Source organism: Cygnus atratus, chromosome 2 (assembly GCF_013377495.2).
Source record: "Cygnus atratus isolate AKBS03 ecotype Queensland, Australia chromosome 2, CAtr_DNAZoo_HiC_assembly, whole genome shotgun sequence".
In the NCBI taxonomy this organism is placed as follows: Eukaryota; Metazoa; Chordata; class Aves; order Anseriformes; family Anatidae; genus Cygnus; species Cygnus atratus.
In genome coordinates, this window is record NC_066363.1 from 7,344,980 (window position 1) to 7,370,910 (window position 25,931).

Consider the following 25,931-nt stretch of genomic DNA (forward strand, 5'->3'; position numbering starts at 1 on the left):
ATCATCAGGTCCAACCCCCTGCCAAAGCAGGTTCCCTAGAGCACCTTGCCCAGGTAGGCGTGCAGATGGGCCTTGAATATCTCCAGAGAAGGAGACTCCACAACCTCCCTGGGCAGCCTGTCCCAGTGCTCCGTCACCCTCACCGTGAAGAAGTTCTTTCGCATGTTGGTGCGGAACTTCCTGTGCTCCATTTTGTGGCCACTGCCCCTTGTCCTGTCCCCACAGACCACTGAAAAGAGGTTGGCCAAATCCCTCTGTCTCCCACACTTCAGGTATTTGTAAACATTGATAAGATCCCCCCTCAGTCTTCTTTTCTCAAGGCTGAACAGACCCAGCTCTCTCAGCCTTTCCTCACAGGGGAGATGCTCCAGGCCCCGTGTCGTCTTTGTGACCTGCTGGACTCCTTCCAGGAGATCCCTGTCTTTTTTTGTACCGGGGAGCCCAGAACTGGACTGGGTTCCAAGCTTTCTGACAGAAAATTCAGGAAGAACAGAGGTAACAACCTTCCTGAGTCAAGCTCCCAGGATGTAGGAGTCCCGTACTGGCATGGGAAAGGTGCCGGGGATATCCTTATCACCACCTCGGAGACGTTCCTGCAGCACCCGGCCTAATGCCCTAACTGTTTTTCACCGCACTTAATGAACTTCCATCAGACTTGGCTATGGCTTCCTACTTTGAAGTTTCTGGGAATGAAGGAACCATGAATGATTAATAAATGTGAGGCTCATTTGCAGATTCCTGTACAAGGCTTTATTTTGCATCCTCTTTCCATGACTGCTTCTGTCCCACTTCAGGTCTGGCCCACGTACAAGGAGGTGGTGGGGGAACCAAGAACTGAAGAACCTAATTGTGCAATTCCCAACTGTAAGTTCTTGATTTGTTGTTTTTGTTTTAACGTCACCATAATTCAACAGGAAACACGGCATTTAAAATTTTTTATTATTTGAAGAGAGTACTTCTTCCCCACCTGACTGGTGAGGACAGGAAGGCCTTCTTTTCTCAGGTACGTTAAGAGAAATCCCCCAAAGTGCAAGGAGGAAAGAACATCTAGGTGCAAGATAACTTAGCACATTGCCCATGAAATGAGGACCGGTAACACATGCACAAGCCCGTGGCATCGCACACAATGCCTCTTCAGAGACATGGTAACAAACAGCTAGTAGCTACTCGGGGAGACAGGAGACAGATATATAGGAGAAGGAGCAGGATTAGGAAAGTTTACAGCATGTGTATTAAATTTCTCTTTTAATTAACGCTCACAGCATTCGCCTAAAGATGGGGCTTTGGGGTGAAAAGATAAGTCTTAGGTTTTACATTATTTAAGAAGTCATTCTCAATTTTCATATGAGGAAACAAAATCTCTCCAGAAGTTCTGCATTTTAAGCATTCAAAAATTTATTTCCATAATAGTTACTTTTTATTCCTCTTTCTAGAGCAGAAGACACCGAACACCCAAGGACAAAAACATTGTACACCACTCTCATGATGACACAGAGTGCCCACTTTCCAAATACTAGCTGCTTTCCTTCCTTACACTGCCTATAGAGAGATTTGTATCTATCAGAACAACTGTGCTGCCACCTTCCTCTTTTCCTGCTCCGTCTTCAGACACGGGCAGAGGGCTCCTGAGGCCAGACGCAGGGGACACGCAGGTTCACGGGTGGGAGCCCTACGTTTCTGCGAGCTCATCGGGGGCACCGGGTCCCTTCCAGGCTGCCGCAGGCGTGCGGGGAACGAGGACACGGGGGATGGCTGCAATGGCATTACGCGATCGCAGTTTTCTTTGGGGACAGGATGAAGCAAGAGTGATGAAGCAACACCGACTAAAGGTCTGAACTGCTCCCTTTTCTGTTTTCTAGAAATCACAAGACGCTATCCTGCAAGCCGCCTGGGAAAGTCCACAGCAAGATAAGGCAACATACATGCAGACTGCTACGGCAACAGGGCAAAGAAAAGACACCAGCAGATCCAAAAGCTGTGTTGTTTGTACTGGAGGGAGGGGTTGGGTGATCTTCATCTTCGTTTGTTTTTCAACATTAGGGACTGTTTTCCAAGTCAAAACCTGAAAATAATTTAAAGAGCTCTGCGACAAAAAAATCTCCTTTAAAATCTTACGAGACTATTCAGTACGTAGTGCTCCTGAGGGGGAAGGGAAGGGGGTATCAAAGCAGCTGTAATAAACATAAAATAAAAACCCTACGGCTCTTTAGGTGCGACGAGGTGGTTGTTTAACCCATTTACTGGTTGCTGTCAGACCTACTTGTAAGTTGGCAGCCAACAAAGCACATGCTATGAGCTTGCAAAACCCCCAATAAGAGCAGAAAGCGTTATAGGCTGGAAAACACCAGTACCACCGCGTACAGCCGGGGCATTCCAGGGGTCTCAGCTGTTGCTCACTGAGATGTCTTCTGCAGGAGGGAATAAGAAGTTTCTAACTAGCAGACGCAATTGTTATCTTTGCACAAAAAGGGGCACTGCTGCTGCAGATAATGCCTAACAGGACCAAGTGCTTTACACAGCCTTGGAGGGGGCCGCAGAAATAGCAGCAACACCAAAATGCTCCCGTTTTCGGTAGGGTAAACAAAGAAAGAAAACGGGTCAGTGCAGCAACAACATGGAAAGAAATCTTAACAAAGGGGATGTAAATTATGAATTTAAAATGCCTGGCTAGTGCCAGACGTTACCAAGTTTCATGGCTTTTCCCTACTCAAGAATAAAACAAGTGTTCACTGGTCAGGACACAGTTTAACAGAAACACTGCCTCACCACCACCTCTCCTAGTGCCTTAGGAACCATCACCCCCAGCAATCATTTAGGTGCAGAAACCTTTCGTGTACTCTAACTTTGTATGTGTAGGTTCTAACAGCCAGAAACAGGGGAAGAGGTTGATATGCTGAGGTTAACCAGTCCTGTGCAGGGCACCAGCGACCACTCAGGACCCCAGAGCCAAGCCAAAGATAAAGACACACGGAGATGGCTGCCAATAGCTCCTGCCCTTACCCTGCCTTCATTGAGTTTGTGGCCATATATTCTTCTGCTAAAACATCACTGGGGGGTAAAGGGACAAAAGCAGACTGAAGTTTGAATGTGACAGTAATGGCCAAATGCACAAACCATTTCTCCATAGACAGAAGGAAACGTTCTTCATCTTAAGTCAGCGTTGCCAAATTCAATCCACAATAACAATGTGTACAACCATCAGAAGCATTTTTTTCCCAAGTGATGCACCTACTGCATTTAAGGACCTCTACATAACCTTTATTCCCCACTATCTGAAAGACATCACAATGCTTTACCTCCTATGACAGTCATTACACACGGAGATAAGAAAGCCCACATTTATTCTTTCGTCCATTTCGGTGTGGATGTTAACTCTTCATTCAAATAGATGCATTTCATAGAGAAAATACCTTTGTGCAAATTTTATACCTGTTACAAAATGAAAACAAGGCTTTCGGTGTACGACCATCTAAACTAATAGATGTCATTACACACGACATATATTCTGGTTAACCAGCTACCAGTGATCTGGGACTGAAGCGAGCAAGAAGTGAAATTCAACAGAACTCATCTGATTATTTTTGCATGATTTTTTTTCAGGTCTTTTTGAAACCCACTGAAATTTTCCATGCCTGCTGCATCCAGTAGCAATGAATTTGATAATTTAAGGACATGCTGAGTGCAAGTGCACCTACCTTTATGCTCTGACCATGACCTGATGTCCCTTAAGTTTTGAGTTACCAAACAAAATGAATCATCATTCCCTGTTCATCTTCTCTCTATCAGTCATCATTTTGCAGGACCCTATTAAATTCCTCCTCAATCACACAATTTCAGGCTGAAGTCTTTCAACCTTAACTGCTCCCCGCACAGAAGCTATTATTTACTTTTTATCATACTTAATGGCCTTCCCTGGACTTTCCCAACTACCGTTCATCCTTACTGGAGAAGGGGATGCACAACTGGCATATAGCATCAATACACAGTCGTGTCACAGATTTATAAAGCAACCGTTAAAAAAACAAAAACAAAAAACAAAACACAACTGATGGTTCTTTCCCCTTATTCCTTTGCAGCAGTAATTCTTACTATTTGCCTCTCCAACGTACAAAAGCTACTTCCAATACTCAGCAGAACGACAGTACTACTTTGCTACTGCACAGCTACCCAGGCAGTAACGGATATTTGAGAGCCGATTTTTGTTTATACAAAATAAGGGTGGTTATTTTCCCCTCCGTGTTATTTTATATATGTTACTTGTGAATTTCGATTTAGATTAGGTATTTGGAAGAAATTCTTCACTCAGAGGGAGGTGAGGCCCTGTTCCAGGCTGCCCAGAGGAGCTGTGGCTGCCCCATCCCTGGCAGTGCCCAAGGCCAGGCTGGATGGGGCTGGGGGCAGCCTGGGCTGCTGGGAGGGGTCCGTACCCATGGCTCCGGGTTGGAATTAGACAATCTTTAAGGTCCCTTCCAACACAAAACACCCTGTGATTCTGTGGATTTAATATTCACTTCATTTTCAGTGGTCCTTCTTCAGTGCTCTGCAGGTGGGTATTTCTTTTATTACCCTGAATAAATTTTTATCACCAGCTAATTTTTTCTCTTTTTGTACCTGATCTGGAAAAGGGCTACCAGGGCAGATCCTTCCAGGGCTCCAGAGTCAATGCGGAGATTTCAATTAGGACCGAGACCTAAATTTCTCTAGCATTTCTTCTACCAAACAAACTGAAGAGTCAGCCTCGACATAGTTTTCCAAAAAAAAAAATGACACAGATCTACACCAAACAGCACTATTTCCAGTGATTCTGTGTAAGGAGTGTATGACACACAAGATACACGCTCCTATTGCAAAATACTGACTGGGAACGTCAACACAAATTCCCCTATCATGTTACTAATGAGCCAGCAGCAGCAGTGCTAAGAAAGGGAAGGTTGAATATGCTGGGTCCCTGAAAACTCCTTCAAAAATAATTTTTTTTTTTTTTAATGTTTAAAAAAGCATAGTTTGATACATAAAGTGGAAAAGCACTACGGAAGAAAATAAGTAAATAAATAAATAAATACATAAAGGGTTGCATTTCAGAAATAGCCTCCACACTGAAAAACTGAGTGAGATGAGAATTTCTTTAGAAAAAACAGACTCCGCCTACTGCAAAAGAGAGACACAAACACCTGAGGTATCAGTCACATGGAGAAAAGAAATCAGATTTTTCTAAATGGCCCATTTTAAGTGTGTGTGACAATGTTATTATCAACTAAGACAGTAATAATTTAAAGGAAAACTTAAAAACTTCCTGTTGCATCTGGTTTCCTTATTCCATACAAATTGCCAAAATAAGAAGAAAAATAAGAAGATGTTTATAATAACAAGATCCTTCTGTTCTGCCAGTTCTTCCAGTGCATGGACAGGTAGGAGACAACTGCCCAGAGAAGAGGGAACTACTCATTTTTTAATGAGTACACATAATATTAATTGCCTACAAACATATTTAAGTGTGTGTTTTTAAGCACATACTTGTCTCAAATATTTATGGATCTATTTAATCTATAGGTAATATCCTCAGTAGTGTCAATTCTTCCTTTCATTAGGTTTAGAAGTGAAAGACAGTACAGTGATGAAGCCTAAGCAGCTGCCTGAAAAGCACAAGGTGGATTTCAAAATCTTTGCTAACAGGTTGATGAGAGCTTTTCCCATCGATTTACTCAAACCAGGCCTTCCTCAGATGTATTTTACTTTTTCCTAGTGCAAGGCTCTGCTCAGTATGGTTCGTACTGCTACAAAAGATGACGGCTAAGATACTGCAAGAAGAAGTGCCCTGCAGGCTGCTTCAGAGTTCATGAGATTCTGAATTTGTCCAAAACTCTCTGGCAGCCTCTACAAGGATAACTTTCCTTCACTGAGGAACGTCTGGTTCTGGTACTTCTGTCCTTTGTCCAGGGACAAAAGACAAAGAAGATTTACCTTCAGGAAGTTCACACGAAGCCCAACAAGAACGCAACCGGGCAGGCAACGTCCCTGGCTCTGATGATGAGGTTACTGAGGATGATAATACAGGCATTGATAGAATAATCTGGATTGCTTTATGCATTATCACTTCTGAAGTCTCCAAATAGCAATGGGAAGTAAGGGTTTGTTATGAAGGGTAATTTATTCTAAGGATTGCTTGATGTGGTACAGACAGTAAACAGAATACCCGATGGATTTACTATGAGTTTCCCAAGAGACTTAGAAGTTAAAATAAACTTACTTCATTGCACTTCTCCCAGATCAGAGTCTGAATCCCAGCATTTTTATGTGACACAAAGGCAGGAAGAATTACAGACTCTACGAGGAGTTGGATATTTTACAAGTGTTCTCAAAAAGGAGAGGGAATAATAAAAGAATTCAGTTTCAGTGAATTTAAATGCAGAACCAAGAAACCGCCAAGCACAGAAATTTGCTGAAACTAATAGAAGATGGCAAAAAAACCTGAACCAAGTGTTCATTAGCACCAAAGGGCCTCCAAAACTACAGAAAACTTCCCAGGACATACTTGTTATGTTATTTCTTTCTGTAGATCAGCAGTTTTATATCTGTATACACGTATGTGCACAGACAGGCACAATGCTTTCCAGACCGAGCATGCCTTTTTCTATTTTTGGGGGGCATTACGGAGGTTCAGTCATCAGAAGTAAACTGCTTAGGCCAAGAGGAGCAGAACAAGAGGACATGCAGTAAAACACCGTATTCCATAATGAAGGGTGTTTTACTGAGAGCTAGGAAGGTGGAAGGTGCTGATGGGTTGAAGGTGTTGACAGGAGAAGAGGCAACTGGCACAAAAACACAGAAGAAGAATATATATATATATATATATATATATATATATATATATATATTTTTTTTCTTCTTCTTTACGGTGTAGGTGGCAGAACCCTGGCCCAGGCTGCCCAGAGGCTGTGGGGTCTCCTCCTTGGAGAGCTCCAAAAGCCGCCTGGCCATGGGCCTGGGCACCCTGCTCGGGGTGGCCCTGCTGGGGCAGGGGCTGGGCCTGAGGGACCCTGAGGTGCTGCCAGCCTCACCGGGCTGCGATTCTGTGGGTGCTAAGAGGATGGGCAGAGGGATGGGTAAGCTCAGGATCAGCTGGATAGTGAAATACCAGTGGAAAGTCACTGGTGGGAACCATGGTGAAGAAAAATGGGAGTAAGGAATAGACAACAGATTTGAAACAGCTGGAAAGGGTCGTGCAGCCACAAAATAAAATAGTCAGAAAAGGAGGACGACAAGAAATCAGCAAGAGAAACAGGGCTAGCAGGTAAAGGGAAGAAGTCTATGCTGAAGTTGACAAGAACCTGGAAGTCTATTGATTCAGTACAAGCAGTTTTTGTCTTGTCTTGTTCGCTTGTTTGTTGTATTTTTTGTTTGTTGGTTTAAGCGAAAGGTACAGTTAGTTCCAAGTAGCTCTTTTTCCAAACTTCCCTCCTCCTTCCATCTTCAGGAATTCCGTGCTCATTTCCAACGAAGCGAACATGGCAGAAACATTTGGCAGAAAATGGGCAAGGCTCAGAAATCACTTGGTTGGCTGGGCTAACGAACCATACTGAAACGATCAGGAACACGCCTTCCCCTGCCTTGGTTCTAATTCTGCCTCTTTTTACACGCAACACCAAATTTTGTTCAGGGCAGCAACTTGTTTCCTCTGCTGCAACTGAAGTCACTGCACCCTACCATTATTTTACAGTCGCTTCAGGAAGGATTTTAGCCAGAAAACACCTCTTTAGTCCAGGTGGGAATAATTTTAATATTTTATTAAAATAGCGCTTCAAAAAAGGGAACCAGTAATACTAGACTCCATAAATAATTAAAAACAAACAAACACGCACACAAAAAATCCTGACTATTCTCCGCACACAAAACAAACAATGGGAAAGCAGCTAGAAATACAGAGACGAAATATGTCAGAAGTTGCACATCAAGAGGATTTGATGTTCAAGTGATCTCATTCCGAGTTTTATGATATTACTATATTATGTTTTGGTTGCCAACTACTACACCAAATTGCTGGCAAGCCCACCGTTCACACAAAAACAAAACAAAAGACCTTTTTAGTCAGAGTAGAAATTCCCAAATTGGACCACAAATACACTTCAGTTTGAGTAACACAAACTGGGATTTCTCCTTCTCCCACCCTTGACTGTTGACACAGCTAAACTTAGAAAAGTTTCAGAGGCAGCAACCTTTCCAATTAATATAATTAAAACTCTATCAAGTCACATACTGTTCAATTTTTAATTGTGATTGTCTCTCTGTCACACTGAGCAGTTTGATAATGGGATTTCACAACTCTGTATTTCTGTATGTAAAATGTGCACAGATCTCTGTTGAGAATCTTTGTTAATAATGAAATGTAAAGCCAAAAATATATAGCTATCACCAAAATCCTGAAACAGTGGTGTATCATCAGTTGTTTAGCTGGAATTACTTGTGGGTGGTTTTATTTTGTTGTTTTAGTTTGCTTGCTTGCTTGTTGGGAGGGGATGTTTAAATATATTTAAGATTTATAGAACTTACCACATACAACCACACTTTCTGTCCCCTTTTCTAATTTTCTTGAAGCTGTTTCCTACCATAGGAAGAGTAATGAATGGAACAGAGGACACATTTAGAACTAGTCTTCCTTTACCCTGCTCTGTTTTTCTACAGGCAAAAACCTGCTACCACTTATTTAATTTCAAGTTTAATAACTGGTAATTACCTACTTGTAGAAGCTGGAAAAGACCATGCAGGTTCACTACCACCAGTAGCTTATTACCAGGAGCAGAAAAACAACTGACAGAAGAAAACGATGAAACGCTCTTGTGTTCAGCTTTCATCTAGACTCTCTCCACAAACCATTAACAACACTTAAATTCAACAGAAGTTGTGACTAAACACTCATGACGCTCCCAAAAGTGTAGAGTCTTGGGCAAAAAGCCTCCTCAAACCTGTTCACGGCATCTACCAAGTCAGAGGCAAGAGACCAGCATGTACAGCCAAAGCTCATCCTCCATCCACTTGAAGATTTCAGCCTCCTCTCATAGCTTTAACCACTCCAACCCTATTCCTGTATGGCATGCACAAAACCTTGCTGCAAAAATGGCTCTTCTGAGGTCCTCTACTTGTTCTCCCTACAAATCCACACTAAGTGCAGACTTTCAACTTCACATTCGAAGACTCCACAACTCTGTCTGCTTTACTTACCAGCGATAATTGACAACTCCTGTAACTCAGCTGGCATTTCCATGCAACTGCCTCCCTGACCGCCAGCTTCTGCTGTTAGCGTGTCTGTGCTTTCTTCTCCACTTTGCTCATTACACATATAGGGCTACCTAATTAAATTTATAATCCCTTATGTCTCGATGAATTTTTAAGCTTTATTTCTGTCAAAATCTACAAACTTCCGCCAATTGGCCGTGGCTTCATCCTTCCTGGCAGGTTTCATCCTGCTACATATATTCAGTCCCCGGTTAAAAGCAGGCAAACGGCTACAGACGTGTGCCTGGCAAAGACATGACAGTTCTTCACCACGGCCTTTATCTTGCTAGTTAGCTCATCTGCTCGTCTCCTTAGACTCTTAACCTGCCAGCACAGGCTTCACAAACCGTTACAGCAGCGCTCGATCCAGTACAATCCGAGCTCTCTGGTAACTGAAGCATTTGAGTACCATCAGAACAAATATTTACGAAAGCAGGAACCGATTCTTATCTCGTTTCCTCAGCAGCAGTAGGAAGCATTAACATTAGGTTATCCCAGTTATCCCTCTGGTATATAATCTGAATTAGTTAGCTGAGTTAGCTCAGAATTAGTTAGCTAATTACAAGTCTGTTAGTAATACTGTATTTTGGCAGGTATTCTAAAAATAACAGCTTCAGAGGTTTTATTTCTGCTAGATACAAACTTAAAAAAACAAAACAAGAGCAAACAAACAACAAACAGAAAGAGTCACTACATAACTACAATATGGAAAGCATCCCCATTAGACTACTTAAAAGCACCAAGTTCAAAAAGCCTTAATTAACATAGGTTTAAATAATACAGCTTTTTTAGTATCTGCCCAAATGCATGTCTCATACTTCAAAATTAAATAAACACTTCTTGCCTACCAAAGGCCCGCTTAATTAAATGAATTTCCGAGAGAGAAGCAATAACCGGAGAGCACCAATGCCATATTCTCATTACCTGTTTCCACAGTGTTTTCTGTTTCTGCTGCCTCCAAACCATCCATACTGTCTTCATCCTCCACTGCAGTTTTTCCTCTACTCCGAGGCCTGCAAACACAAGAAGGGAAAACTGTTTTTAAGCTGATGGGACTTTTAATTTTTATTTTTAAATTTATCCAGGATCTAAATAATTGCATTTTGGAGGGATAATCATCAGCACCAAACTGTAGAGCATTTAAGCCAACCGGTGGTTTGAGTCTTGTACAGATCGAGTTTCCTCCCCTTTCTTCCTGTTTTAGGGAACGATCTCAAACAATGCACACTTCGCTCAGCAGCTGGCCCCTGAAGTTTCCTGATTATTATTACAAGACAAGTTCTATCATAAACTTTTGATCAAAAAAAAAAAAAAATACATTAAATATTATCATTTTATGATGAGTGTCCTGCTTGCTCCACATTTGTTCATTGCATAGGAGATACCTGCAGAGATAACAGAGAACACAACCCAAATCTGGCCAGTAGTTACATGTGCAATAAAATTGACACTAATTCATTCAGAGCATCCTTAGGGAGAAAAAAAAAAAAAAAAACACAACTACAGAATAATAACAAGGCTAAAGCAACCAAATTGAAACATGTATTATTTTCAGTGAAATAAATATTTTGACACCGAAAATCAAATGTTATGAGAGATGGCTGGATGTTACCACAGTAAAGAAGTCGTAACGTGAGGACAGCACATCGAAACTAAAATACCTGGCAGATCGGCTTCCGTTTCAATCAAGGTCTGACAGAAAGCAGACAGGTTTGCATCCCGGATTTCAGCCTTTTTTCCTCTGCCTGCCTCTCCAGCAAGAAACGCGGTGGGCTGCCGCGAAGCCCGAGCATCCAGATTCCCAGCTGTTCGGCAGCCCATTTGAAAGGGAGCCAGGAGCTTGGCACTTCGCCTCCCAAATTTTCAGGCTACTTGGCAAGCTGCCTGGCACGCCGACAGAAAGCCTGGGAGACCCTGAGAGCTTCTGAGTCCAAGTACACAAATTCGGAGCGCTCTGGGGCAGCTCCGTGCTTCCAAAGCCCCCGAGCTCCAAGGCAACCGGTCAGCAGCCAGCCTGCCCTGAATCAGGGTGTCCCCCCCAGGGAAGTGTCCCCCCGGCACCAAAACCCCTTTGCTTCCTCTTTCAGGGATTCTGAAAAGTTTGCTTTAAGTTCTGCATTGGGAGATTTTTTTTTTGAAGTGATTCAATCATTCCAAAAACTGCGTTTCCTTTTTTTTTTTGGTACAGTCTGTTAAAACACTGTGACCTAGCAGAAGTATTAGCTCACAACTAGATCTGCTAAACCGGCTACAAAATATACTCTGTGGTGCAATGCCTTTGGACCTCCGGGATCAGATACAATCAAGTGCACAGAGCTGGGACTGACGATCATCTTCTGGGCCTACACTTGGTTTTCTCCTGTTAAGCAAGGGGCCCTGCCTGGTACTACCAGACAAGAAATCCTTTTAAACTGTGATGGGAGCCCTTTTGCCTCTGCAAAGGACGAAAAGAAGAATTAAAGTGCAGCTAAAACCAGAGCCTGAAACAAGCCACGCCTCTGCAAAGGAGCGAGGGGAAAGAGGAAAGCGAGAAGAGACTAAGGACAGGGTTGTATCTTCTTGGCACTGGGAGATTTGATCCAGCAAAGCCGAAAAATGTGGGAGCGAGGTTACCCCTCGGGACACACCGTTACCCTTCTCCTTGCTGGGTTACCCACAGGCAGTGACAACCCCCCAGAATAAACATTTAGGCTGTATTTCTTGTTTTTCTTTACGATAGCCCAACGCGTCAGCCAGCCCCGAGCGGAGGCAGGCGGACGCAGGTAGGCCGAGTCACCTCGCTCGACGCAGGAACGCTGCGAGGCTTTGCCAAACGCACCCAGCTGAGGACGGGGATTATTTCTAAATCCCATCCCCATTATTCCTGCCCCAAGCAGCCCTCTGCAACGCGAAGGTACAAGTTTGGACTACGATGGGATTCCTTTTAAACCGTCACAAACCGAAATGATAATTCTGCTTTCTTCCCAAGTACCCACTTTCAGTGATCTCCAGCATCTCTCTTTCGGTAAAGGCCCCCAAATCGTGGAAGACGACTGCTTACATTTATTTAATAATTCACATCTGGGTTTAGACTTGCTATTACAACCGCATTTAACGTACGAAACGCTGAAGTGCCTCACAAAGCTCTTTTAAACGCTTTGTTTAAACAAGAGCAGCGTTCGCTCCCCAAAGTCCCCACCGTATTTTAACAACCTATTTAACACTGAGGAGAAGCAGAGGTTTCAATTAATTAAACATAATTGCTTCTTCTCAGCACAAGACAGAACCACGTCTGGTCTTTTCTTGCCATTCCCTCCTCTCCCCACCAGTGTTTTACTAAAAGCCCTCCTAGCGTCAGGCAAGTTTGAAAGAGAGAACTGGAAGAAATGCTGGATTATATCATCAGCTTGTTTTTTGTCAGCTGCATTCATTTCACAATTACATGAGATTTTACAGCCTAAAAATTCAAGTTTGGTTTCGAGAAAAATAATTGACGACCCAAACCTGGGAAACGCACGCTGTACTGGCAACTCCAGTTTAACATTTCCACGGAAAATGTGATTCGAAGAGGCTGTATCGTGTGCCTTACTGCTACGATCAACATCTGCAGTAAGAATGGGTTGTTTCATGTCATTTTTAATTTTAATTTTAATTTTAGAGACTTTAGTAAAGGCTGTGACTGCTTTGCATAACACTAGATATTCCTCTGACAGTCCCAGTGAGTTTTTTATTTTATTTATTTACTCATTCCACTCTTCTTTAAATCAAGTGGAAAAAGCAAACGGTTGGGACATTCTGCTCTTGGGACTTGCCTCTTTAAGTTACCAACAGGACTAAGACCTAAGCCTGTTCTCACTAGAAAGTCTTCTAGGAAGCTTCACCTTTTGGACTGCAAATTAGCCCAAACCCGGTTAGTTAATGAGGATGCAGAGGAGTAACGCGTCCACCACTGTGCACCCTCCACCAAAAGCCAGCACCTCTAACACCGGACCAGTTCCCAAGCAAAGGCTCATCCCAAACGCCACAGTAAGAGAAACAGAGACAGAACAAATTTGGGTAGCTTTGGGGTTTTCTAGCATATATTCCTCAGTCCCAAACTTCCTTACTAGCAGGGCAAAGCACGCCACACCTCTACCCATCACCGCAGGATCCAGAGCCCCCGGGCAGCGGCCGGGCGAGGGCTGAAGCACAGATGAGCCACATCCCACCCCGTTACGGACCGGGAACAAAATGTACAGGCAGAGCCTGACCGATACAGACGAGGAGCACACAACAATAAATATCAGGCAGTACAATAGGCAGTGGGCTTGGCACACAGGCTGAGCCGCTGCCAAGTTGTCTGCGATTGGCTTTCTCACTTGCCTTTTCCTACAACAGAGTGCAATTTAGAAGGAAAAAACAAAACCACGTCTATTTATGTTTAAATGAACGGATCCACTGTGAGCAATGCAACTTCTTAAAGCGCAGTCAGCATTTCATGAAACAAAGTCAACGAAAGAAAAAAATTATTTTTTTTAAATGTATATAGGACTCCAGTTGAATTTAATTACTGTCTACAATAATTTCATTCGTATTTATAGAACATTGAGTCATTTATCAAAACCCTCTGTGACCTACTCCAAAATTTGTTATCAATTAGCTTTCTTGGCTAATGCCTTTCATTAATCTCCATCTTTAAATACATCATAGTAAATACAATTCTTGCGAGCAACTAATCACATTTAGCCCACAGGAAAAAAAAAATCCCAGAAAAAAAAAAATAACAACAAAAAAAAACCAGCAAAACCTGCTGCAGGGCTCAGCAGATCATTAGCTAGTCCGTTTGCAGCGGGCAGAAACCTCAGTGAGGTTGCTTCCAAGCTTTGTCTTTTCACTTTTCACTTTAACATCTCCAAGCATCGAAGGGGCTTCTGCTGAATTGCATGGAGAGTCATGGACGCACCATGCTAGGATAAAATAGAAAAGTGTATTTTTGTGTTTTTTTTTGTAGTTGATGGTTGGTTTTTTGTTTGTTTTGTTTTTAAATGCATGACGTTTTTTGCAGTATACTTCCCCCCTTCTCCCATGGTGACAGCAGTAACTCTGTAGACTTACAAGCACAATACAGGTCAAAAGGACACCGTGGCTCTTACTCATTCTTTCCTTACAGTCATCAGTAACAAGGCCGTGGGCCAGCATCTCCTGGAACCACGTGAAATAACCGAAAAAGCGACTGCTTAGGTTCTTGTCGCTGCCAGGCTGCCAGTTTCTGACTGCCCAGAAGTTACAGCCAGAAAAAGTTTCTGCAGGTTCTCCCTAAATTGCTACCAACAAAATCAGATGATGATTTGTTCTCAGACCATGCCTTGAGACTACCTTACTCCTCCAGTGGATTTTGTCTCAGCTTACCAGAAGGTGTTCATACGAACCGTTCCAGAGCTTCGCCCTCTTTCTCGAACGCCCTAAGTTGCTTGGGGAGGAACTACCTCCCTTCCTACGCTTCGCAAAGCGCTGAGCGCAACGACGGGGCTGAATACAGAAAACAGGACCAATAACCTTAAAAAGCGGTGTAACATCTGGGATACGGTAACATCCTAAACCAGCACAGATGTCTTGTTAAATGAACATCTGTCCGCAGCCTTACCCTGGAAGGCGGTAGAGGAACGCTGCATAAAAAGGCTCCACCAGTGATCCAGCCAGCAGGGCTGGCAACAAGCCGGTGTCCACACGACATTTCCTCACCTGAAAGCTGTCCCCATCCTCTCAAGAATCTTTTCCACCGGTGTGCAGAAGCGCATGCTCCTGGTATTTCCGAGCAGTAAGTCATAAGCACAGCTGCAGAAGTTCAGCACTGGAGCAGCTAATTTCAGCTACCAGCCCCATGTGAAGGGAATCTCAGCAAGAATCAACTCATGGAAATATCTAAGGAAACTTCTTCCCCTCTCCGAATGCAACTCATCACTGCAGTCTGTACAAAAAGTTGAGAAAACTCAGCATCTCACCCTGTACAAAACGAACAATATGGCTCTGGAAGCAAGGCACTGCCAGCTAGCTCAAATTCATTTCAATCGCTCCAAACGCTAACAGGATCCCTGCCATTACACTGCCTTGGTCTTCAGACTGATCCCAATTCAGAAGCTTCTTAAGAGGATTTTTTCAACTGAGCAATCAGTAACAGGTGAAAATGTTTCCTGCGTTTCCCCTCTGCAACATTTTATTTTGCATATTATAAAAAAGAGCTTGGTGTTTGCCTTCTTCCTATTTACTTCTTACATTAGAGGTGTGTATACGAACAGCAAAAAGGCCCTGATGGATGGAAAAGAGAAGCAACAGAAACCTCCTAACTGATGCAAGGCAATAAAGCTGACCTTTCAGAAATAGGAGTGAGAGACTAGAAACAGTTTTTGTTTAACATCTGTGGAAACAGAGTTATTACAATCTCATTACAGAACCTGCTCAACCTTCTACTTAATTATTAAGAGAGCTCAAAAATATACTTTATTTCCTACTAGCCTCCTGGTACAATCAAAGACAAGTATATATCTTAATACTTCTGATTTATATAGCGTAATAATCTTTTCGAAAACTCTCCATCAAAGAAAGGTTGCATTTCAAACCAAAACATTGCAACTTCCCATCTTGCAGCTCCCCTAACCAGTAACGACTGCACAGCCATCACTCACTCACTGCGCATTACTCATTCACCCGGGCTGCAACGTGCTCAGAGCTGAAACTTTCTTCCCATCTGTATTTTATACAGTTAGCACTAAACACCTGAAATAAAAAGAAAGTATTTTAAAAGATATATAGCCTTTGAGATCACAGATGTCTGAGAAAAAGCATAAAAAGAACCTGGACTCCAGTCCGCGAGTGCTGATTCTTATCTACACTTTTCTAGTATTCTCCTGTGAAAGAGTCACCAAAGATTTCCTACGCTGCTCAGAAATGCAAATAAGAGTTTTTCAAAGATTACTTGTAGTGAATGTTGTAGTTGCATCTTTGCTTTTATTCTAGAGTACGGTCACAGTTTACAAAAGTAAGCTAACACAAGGAAAAGTGACTGATGAATGCAGAGCTCAAAGAAAAAAGATGTCCTGAGACAGGTCTGGAGTAAAATATTACACGTGTAAGAACTTGCATTGAGCAGTTCTAACAATTTAAAGGCCAGATGAATCAGCACTTTTATCTTCAGGTGAAGTTTGGTTTCTCTCTGTCTTCAGCTTCAACTGCTCTTGCAGTTAAGTTACCTTTGCTACGTGAGCCCCCAGCCCTGCCTTGGAAAGGCTGCTGCGCGATGGCGCTGCTCTGGCCACAGCGACGTCTTCAGCGCCTTCGCTGCTCCTCCCTGCGGCTACAGCTGCTCAGTTTGAGACTGGAACTGTTCTAGCAGATGAAGACCAACCTACCCTAGCTGAAACAGACCCTTATACCAACCAGACCATGACGTCTTCTTCCCAACTTGTCGCCCCATTTGGGAGCATCCTCAGGGGGCAGGGAGAGAGGCGCAGCTGGGAACGGCTGAACCAGGAAGATTCCTTACCAACAGAAGCTGCAGGCAAATAAAATAATGATCTTTTCGCACCAGCCCATAAAGTATTTGTGGAGTCACAGCTCTGCTACAGCCAGTGACAGAAATATTGAAATACTGAGGCTGGGGCTACTACACCACACTTGTGCTTCTGTGCGCCTCTTTGTGGTATCGGTACGTGAGAGTCCTGAGTCTGGTGTCCAAAGCACCAAGGCAGGTTGCCTGACCCGTGGCTTTGGGCTCTTCAGACTTGGAGACATTTGGAACAAACGAGTGAGAAACCACCTGAGAGGCTTTCAGGTCACATTTTCAAATTGACTGTTTAGACATCTATAAGGTCCGTAAGCTGAAATTAGTGTTAGTCAAGTACCTGTCCTAGCATCACAGCAATACACAGCACCACGAACTGCTGCAGATTGATTTGTCCAAAAGCTACATTCGCGTTGATAGACACTCTCCCTGGCTGCCTTGCAGTTTTATAGCGTTAGTTCTATGCCATAAAACGCATTATATCCAGAGCCATAATACCCATTATGCCCAGTTCAGGAATAATTATAATGCAAAGAGAACCTGACGCAATTATGACCTTCCGATCCATTATAGATTTGCATTTTTGCACAAAGAGCATCCTTTACGCATCTGTTATCAATGCACTCGGCCATATTCGCTATCAAAATGATTCAACACAATGTACCACAACTTCAACATTTGCACTCTATGTTTTAAAACCTTTTCTAGAACCAAATCCGACAAACATTCAGGAGCACCAGCAGCTACAGGTAGAGCTGTCTGCGTCTTTTCTGCCTCTGTGTCCCCACCTGCCTCCAGCCATGGTGACGGCTGCTGGCTGGAGGAATCCTACGAACATAGTGGAAGGCTCTGCCATGAGCTTTATCGTGACCACTGAACGTTTTCAGATGAGTTTGGTGTTGTTTGGAGGGGTTTGTTTGTTTTAGTTTTATTGCCAGAGAAGGAAACGGCAACCGTAACAGCTGAGAGACGACTGGCACCGTCAAACCCAGGAATCTTCTAACCTCTGCAGGAGTTTGCTGGTGCCCCATCAGGAGCACTGTGCTTGTCCACACTTCTTCCTTTGTCTAAAGTCAACAAAACTGCATCAAAATATGCTACCGCTTCAAACACTGTCTTTTCTTGACTGGTAGCATAAGCGTAGCACTTGCAGCAGAATACAAGACGTATTTCTCCATGACGACGGCTACGGGAAGTTTTAACTTCGCCAATCTTGCAACAGACACAATGCCAAAAATTCTTACCCGCAGCAGGGCCAAGCTCTTGTCTTTGCTGCGAATGCAGAACCCTCCAGCTACTCCCCGCTACCACTTGCCTGCTGCTCTGTCCTCAGCAGAGCTGCCAACGCAACGCTAAGGACAGCAATCCTCATCGCCGGGGATTTCAGCATCTCGTACGTAAAATTCAACAGCTCTGAGTCATCGTGCAGGAGAAGCAGCTGCCAAGTATCTGGAACTTCATGCAAGTTTTGGTCTCCTCGAACAGCTTTGTGTAGTTTTAGCAGCACTAATTACAAGTCATTCTCAAAGACTTCCTTCTGACACTGCCCGAGTCTCACTACAGGAACACCGTGCAGGTACTTTTACGATGCACTTGGCTGCTTATCTTACACCTCCTCACTGCATACGCAGGAAGGGCAGGTGCAGACCGTGCTGGGATACTCAGAAAAACGGATGCAAATACTGACCTCTTACCTATTATTTCCAACTCTGTAGGACAAACTAAACGCCATTCACACAGCATCATCCTGAGAGATTTCCAGATCCTAATGAAACTGCACCAGTCAACTTCGAACATCCCATGCTTTCCCCTCAAATAAAGTTCAGCATCTTTTGTCTCAAATCCATTTTACTAATGGTTCTTAAACTAACAGCAAGCACAGGTCTTTCTGCCTGCAGGTTACAACAGGCAACACCATCGGAGCATCGCCCTACTGCTTCGCCCACCGAAGCTTTAGCTGGAGGGATCTCGAGAGGGCTGGCAGTACCCAAAGGGCCCACATCCTGCTCCTACACAAGATGCTGACTTAAAACACGTTACGTAGAGTTTTGCTAATACTATCCATATTAATTGATAGCATGTAATATTGTCATTACCAATCTGAAATGGATTTAGAAAAAAAAACAGAAATGAATGTCATAAAACCACTGACTTCAATCATCCGTTAGCCTTACCCTTACCCTTCGTGCTCCCTAGAAAAAATTAACTTGTTGACATTATCTCAAATAAAAGTGATGAAATATTTCTCTTTCGGTAAGACTGTTAAACCTAGGAAAGCCAAAAGGGAAAAAAAAACCACCATCACCACCAGCAAAGCCCACAAGATCTGCTCACTAATTAAAAATCCATTAAACCTTATTCAGATGGCTTGGAAAACCTTAGAATATCAAAAAAAAACCTAAAAAGAAAATGGGTAATGTAATCAGATGGGTGTCAGGGTAAATTTATAATTCACATGAAATGTTGTAACAAAACTGTTTTCAAACTAGAAGTAAATCCTAAAAGCCAGATCACGGAAGCTATTTTTATCCCAGAGTAAATAAAACTCCAAAAATACTATTGTGAAATATGAACAACAATGCAAGCAGCATAATAAGCATGCTCCAAAGCACAGTCACAACTAATAAAAGTCTTTAAAAAGGTTTAAAAGCTTCTGTATAAACAGACGTATCAGTCTCTAGGGGCACGGATAAGGCAGAAATGCTGCAATCTGCTAACAAAACTGCCTATCGTGTTTTTCAATAAAAATCCCTGAAGAAGATTCATCTGACCTGGAAACACAAATTTGCCTTCTGATCATTACAGACTAAGCCCAAATAATTGTAACAGAGAGCTTCTAATCTTCCGTTCAAGGGTCTGTTAAATCATCACCTTATTTGGGGCAGTATTTTGCTGCGCACCGATGTTCTCAGAATTTCACCCCTATATCTGAGACCACTACGAGTCATGTTGAGCTTTCTCTGGTTTTGATCCGTGCTAGACTTCTGCAAGCTAAAACAAAAAAACAAATTCACAATATTCAAAAATAAAATTGAACACCAAAAAGGTTACTCCCTAAATTTCTTAATGAAAAATAAGGGGAAAAAAAGGTAATAAATGGCCGTGTTTTCCAGCACTTGCTGCTGGGTCTACTACCTGATCTTCCCCGCGCTGCCCAGTGTCAGGTGAGACCGGGCTGTGCCGCAAGTGCTCGTGGCAGAACGATCCTCAGCTCGCCCTACGTCACCCGATACAGGCCAGAGCTACAAACAAAACTGTATCTGCGTCACAGGATAGCGGCAAGCAACCAGCGACATTGTTACAGCCCCTACTACAGTGGAAGTCATCCAAGAGGCCCAACTGATAGCTCCAGGTCAAGTTCCTTTGAGGCCACCAGCCAAGGACACCCAAGCAGGAGGCTTACTCCATTTACTGCGTTACACGCTGCAAGTCCTCAAGTGCTGCCACTTATCTCCAGTTTTGCAGTTATCCTCAGTTTAAACAGGCAAGAAAACCTGTTTTTATGGTAATACAGTTTCCAAAATTTAGGCTCAGTATGGAGAAAATGCAAAAATACTCAAGATTCAGAGATGCTGACCTAAGACAGGGGTAATTTTGAAAGTTTAAGAATTAACACAGATCGAACAGGTAGCCGGCAGGACAAAGCCAGTTTTTTATCAGGATCATTCAACAGGTGTTGAGGACGCAGCAGCAGTGACAGGAGAGTGGCCAGCAAAGGACGAGAAGGAATCCAGCAGCAACGGCATCTTTGGGCAGCAGGGCAAGCTGCGCTCTTCTAAAATGTTCCGAATTTACAACCTGATTCACTTGCTTCCTAACTTTTTTCCAGAGCCACCAGAAAAACAGTAACGAAGGTAATCAAAAATGACACTGAAGTTGGTTTACCAGAGGCTTGTTTGTATATTTATTTTTTTTCCTGAGGATAGGCCTTCTGGAATGACAGCTTCTTAGATATTTATACTTTTATTTCAACTGCCATTTTACATACATAGCCATATGCTTCTAATTAACATTTACAGCACGAAAACTCGATTCTGTCCAGTAGACCACACAGCCTCAAAAATTACCATGAACCCTCCAGAAGCATTCCAGGTACCAAAAGCTGGCACAGGGACAGACGGACACCTGCAGCCAGCCGGGGAGGTGACCCCGCCGAGGGAAGCACACTGGGCTCGGGTTCTCTTACAGCACCCCACAGCCGCTCACGTTTACCAAAGCACCACCGTGGCATCCTCGCAGAACAGGGGCCGGATCACAGCGTGGCCAATGCATGAATTTCAGAAGTGAAACTGTTCTTTTTTGTTACAGTATTACTACTGCATAATCGATTTTATTTTTTTTTTTTGCACACTGAAATTTTCCTTAAAGTACCTGAAAGCCTACACGATGAGAGAAGAACTACACTCGAGGTGCTCTGATCCTCACACGCTTAGAAACCACTCAAATTTTGCAATCAAGTTATTAAAGGCTACATTTTAGAAGCACCTTCAACAATATTTCATAAAGCACCCATGAAAAAGCTGCTAAAGGGCACTATGAGAACAGAAGCCCGATTGCTCAGACCTGCTGAACATGATGCCAGAACCACTACCCATGTAAGTCTGCTACCTGCAAAGCCCACTCCATGACCACAATTGCTCGAAGTCAGTCTTGCAGAAAGGCACCCACTTTGCCAGACCCTTTGCGGTTTGTTTCCCTGTTAAGGATCCATGCTTATTTCCTACCTGAATTTCTCCGGTTTCAGATTTCAAACAGTGGCTCTTGTCGTACCTTTTCCTGTTGCATCAGGGAACCCTCGAGTATTTGGTCTTTTTTCCACTGGAGATACTGCCCGATGTCATCAAGCCAGTTCTTAGCTTTAGGGCTTGGACTCCCCGCCGTCCCATAAACAGACCGAGCACCTTCAACTTTCTCACCACAAGCGATCCTCTCCATGCTTCCCATAGTCTTTGGTCCGTCTCATGGATTTTAACACGTCCACCTTTTCACCATGGCTAGCAGAGGCCCATTAAACACAGCAGCAGCCAACCTCACCTACGCTACCAGCAGAGCTCCGGCACAGAGCTGCCAACACCCCACACGCGGTTCCTTCTCCGAAACGCCCCTTCCTGGCCATAGCCCCTCCAGGCACTTCTACCTGCTGACAGCACTTTGGTGGTTTGAAGTACGCTTTGTTTAATTGCAATTAGTCAGCCCAAATCACACTGCTGCTTCTTCCTCTCGCTCACCCGCATCATCCCATGCACAGCATTCACCAGCAGGAATTAGCATTTCCAGACCATAGTTGAAACTACTCAAAATATCAGGTCGCATTGCCAGAGCACCATCCGAAAAACCCAAAGCCGTGCCAGAAGAGTTCCCAAGACAAGAGACCATCCTGTCACTTAACTCAGCTACTGTATGCTTTATTCCACTGACTAATTCAACTAAATATTTTAAATCAGAATATAAAAGTTAGGCTCAACACCTTCTACAAAAAATCCACATACATTCTGCTTTTATAGAAAACTGTGTAAAGGATCAGAAACCCCAGCATGTACACCAAAGGGAGCTTCTTAAACTCACATAGCAGGTAAAAGGATGAAAAGGAAGGTAAGGAATTAAAAAAAAAAAAAAAACAAAAAACACACAAAAAAGCCACCTAAGAGTTCATGACTCTGAAGACTGTACTGAATGTATTTTCCAACATAAAGATACAAAGTTAGAAGCCATAAATTCTGCACGATTCTTCTTTTTCCATACTTCACCACCAAGGCACAAGCAGTGCCCATCACAGCACCACACGACTTGCTCAGGCAGAAGGTGAGCCTTTGGATCGCACCGATTTCAGTGGGACCTGTGGGATCTCACCATCGCACAGGAGTGAGCAGCATGTACTTCAATACACCTTGTAGCAGAATTAAATACTCTACTGAAATGACGAGATCAAAAAAAACCAACAATGAATTTATTGCTTCTTACAACTTTTTCCCTGTAAAATTCAACTCCAAGGTAGTAATTGGCAGGGACAAAATTATGTAGCAATTAGGGCATGACAGCAAAAGCAAACAAGAACTGAAAATGGGTTCGACACTTCTAGTAACAAGCAGGTAATTATCACAGCAGCTTGAAAGGGGCATAATCAACCAAACTGACATCATCCCTCCCACATAATAAAATGTGAAATCCCTTTACGTGCAGCGCGGCTCTTACACGCAGCTGGTAAACGCTGCTAGTCGGGTCCCTGCGCCTGTGGAGCAGCTGGGGTTACAGTTGGGAGAGTTCAGCAGTGGGGAGCATCCATTTCTTTATTTAGAACGATGACAACTATCATGTTTTGATCCATTCTGGAACACCGATACTATCAGCAGAAAATAGTATTGCATACAAATGTCTTTGCTTCTTCCAGGAACTTTGGAAACAAAGTTAGAGCGTACCACCGAATTCTGTGCCTTAAGGGAAAAGTTACTGGTACACCACTGCCTGCAAGATAAAATAGGTTTATGGTTTTAATTTACAAAAGAAAGTGATGAGTTTTAAGTATGTTTGAGTTTTACCTATTAGATTTCCCCACAACTCGCTTTATTTAAGTGTAACTTTAACTCTTGTCTCAGTTTTATTACCCCAAGGACATTTCCTCTGTCCGCATCAACACCACATCCAGCCCCATCACAAACAGTCACGATTCACCACAACGCATTTGAGGCGATTAAAATCCAAGCTGTAATGAAATAAATAAATAAATTCATTTGTCTGCTGTCCACTTTTAGCACAGCTTCATCGCCAGATTCCCACCCTCACCAGCGAAGTGTTTTGCAAACCTGTCAGTCCCGAGCGAGCAGCGGCTGCGCTAGAGGCGGGCACGGCCGCCTCCCTCTCTCCTCTTGCTGTATTTTATGTATTCCCGAGCTATGTTCCTTTCCGTGTGCTGTCTCCGTGTGTTGACAAATGCATTTACCTCGGTGCTGTCTGTCAATATCATTAGCTTGCTGTTTCCGCCTCCTTCCAGCTCATTAGCAGAATCCCGCACTAATCCTGCAGGCTGCCGTTAACTATTTCTGCCCGGCGCCCAGCTCGCAGCCACGCTTCCCTCCTGGTTTCTTGGATACAAGCGATTCCAAACACACCGCAGCAGCGGCTCGATTGGCATTGATTTTTTCAAGTGAGATTTCCACAAAACGTTTGCAGAGCACCCGTACGTATCAGTTTGTAAACCGCGCCGCACGTACCCCGAGTAAAACACACACATTATTAGCATTTATCCCCTTGGCTTTAGAGGCCAAACAGATGATGTGCAGCACTAATACAACAGAAATTCTTTAGACACCTGTTACCTCGGGCAATCTTGTAGGGGTTTTGTTTGTTTGCTTGTTGGGTTTGTTTTTACCGATTAGGCGGCGAATTCTCAAAAAACGCCAAAAACTGAGCTCCCAGATCTCAACTTTTTAAAGTTTCTGGCATATTTATAAGTACTATTGTTCATCTCAAAATGCAAATGTGATGAGTCTGTAGCCTCGCCGTGGCATTCCTCGCTGTGTGGAAGGTTTGGGTTACTGGGCAGTAAAGCAGCTGTAGGGCTAGGAGAAGCCACGCGACTGCTGACTGCATGCTACTGACAGGATGACGTTAATGCTATTCCAAACTTGCCTTTTTTCGTCACATCTGAATCATTTTACACCTGACAGTACTTATACAGGTTAAAAGTCTATCAAGAATCCTATTAACTAGGAGAATATGAAAAAAGCGCAAGTTTACTGATTTAAAGCCATATCATGTACAGGAACAGGAAACGTTCACTTCTAAGCTAAAAAAAAAAAAGTCTAAAAAAAAAGAAAGACATAGGGAAAAAGAATCCAAACCCGTTTATCATTAAACCAATTGCCACTGATGGAACCTCTTCTTAGAAGCTTTGCTTCTGTGAACGCAATGATTTCACTACAAGGACCTACAAGCACAAGAAACAGCTTTGTACGTAACTCTCCAAAAAGCTAGGACTGGCCCCAAGCAAACCAACACGGGGCTCGGTCTTAGGGAACGGCCAAACCTTCACCTGAAGAACCAGGTAAATTGCACATCGCCTTTACTAAGAGAGGTTATAGTGTCAGAAAGGAGCTCCCAGCCCCACAGGCGTGCTAAGAGTTGGGCTGGCAGAGAACAGAAACGAGCAGCTGCAATGAAAGGTGACTGCCCGAGTGGTGCTGCCAGCACAACACAGCTCTCGAGCCGTGCCCTCAGATGCCCCCGCACGTATCAAGCTCACCAGAAAATTTCCATTACTAACACCACACGGGTTTAAGTGAAGTACCAGGGAGCAGGTCGGTGGATGTTATAACTGGAAGAGATGAGGTGGGAAGCCCCCAGTAATGCACACCGTTTTTCTTCTATGCGTGTGGATCCTAGAATAAAGGTAACGTGCCTGGTTGCATGCCCCTAAGGGAAACTTTCTTCATCTGAGCAGCTGGGAACGGTGCCTTGGTGAAGGAAGCGGGGCATTTTGAAGTAGGGCTCCTCCCTGCAAGAGCCTTGAGAGGGTGCAAGGCAAACATACCTTTTTTTGGTGTTGCTATTAACTTCTCTAAACACAGACACACCCCAGGACCTTATTTTTTTTTTTATACCCAATCCTATGGCCTCATTTGCAGACAGGTTGAGAATTTGCCTCCTCCAGAAGCGAAATCAGAAGCTGAAGTTTAGCTTACCTTGGAAAATAAGCACAAACCAGGGCTTCAGTCACTAGACACACCCTGTAGCAGCATGCTGCAGCATTTAATTGCAGAATACCACTAGGCTGGTAACTCACACAGCAGAAGAACTACAGCTTAAAATAACACTGCTAATAAAAAATAATAGGTAAAAGTGTGCTACCATTAAAAGAAGTCATTGCTCAGCAATGCCACTGGACTAATTCTAAACTTAAATAAAATCTATCACCAAATGTCAACTTTATTACCTGTTCTGTTGTTTCACTTCCAAATCAAAGAACTGTTTATATGCTTAGCCTCGGATGCACACAAAAATGAACACACCAACGAAAGTAAGGCTGAGAGCTTGCCTCAAAGCTACCACACTTGCAGCTGCAGTGCTGAATAATTAACCTGTGCTTTTTCAAGGACCACCTGAAAGCCCCTCTGTCATTTATGCTTTCTGTTACCAGCATTAGTCTGAG

At 43.4% G+C, this 25,931-nt stretch overlaps 1 protein-coding gene across 3 annotated transcripts in view; it reads right to left on the bottom strand.

Annotated features, from left to right (window-relative positions):
• KMT2C (lysine methyltransferase 2C) overlaps positions 1 to 25,931 on the bottom strand; it is a 199,600-nt gene that overhangs the window by 142,583 nt on the left and 31,086 nt on the right. For all 3 annotated transcript variants that reach the window (XM_035554345.2, XM_035554351.2, XM_035554349.2), the window contains exon 2: positions 10,195 to 10,283. In XM_035554345.2, the coding sequence (XP_035410238.1) occupies positions 10,195 to 10,283 (89 nt within the window). The remainder of the gene's footprint in view (positions 1 to 10,194; positions 10,284 to 25,931) is intronic.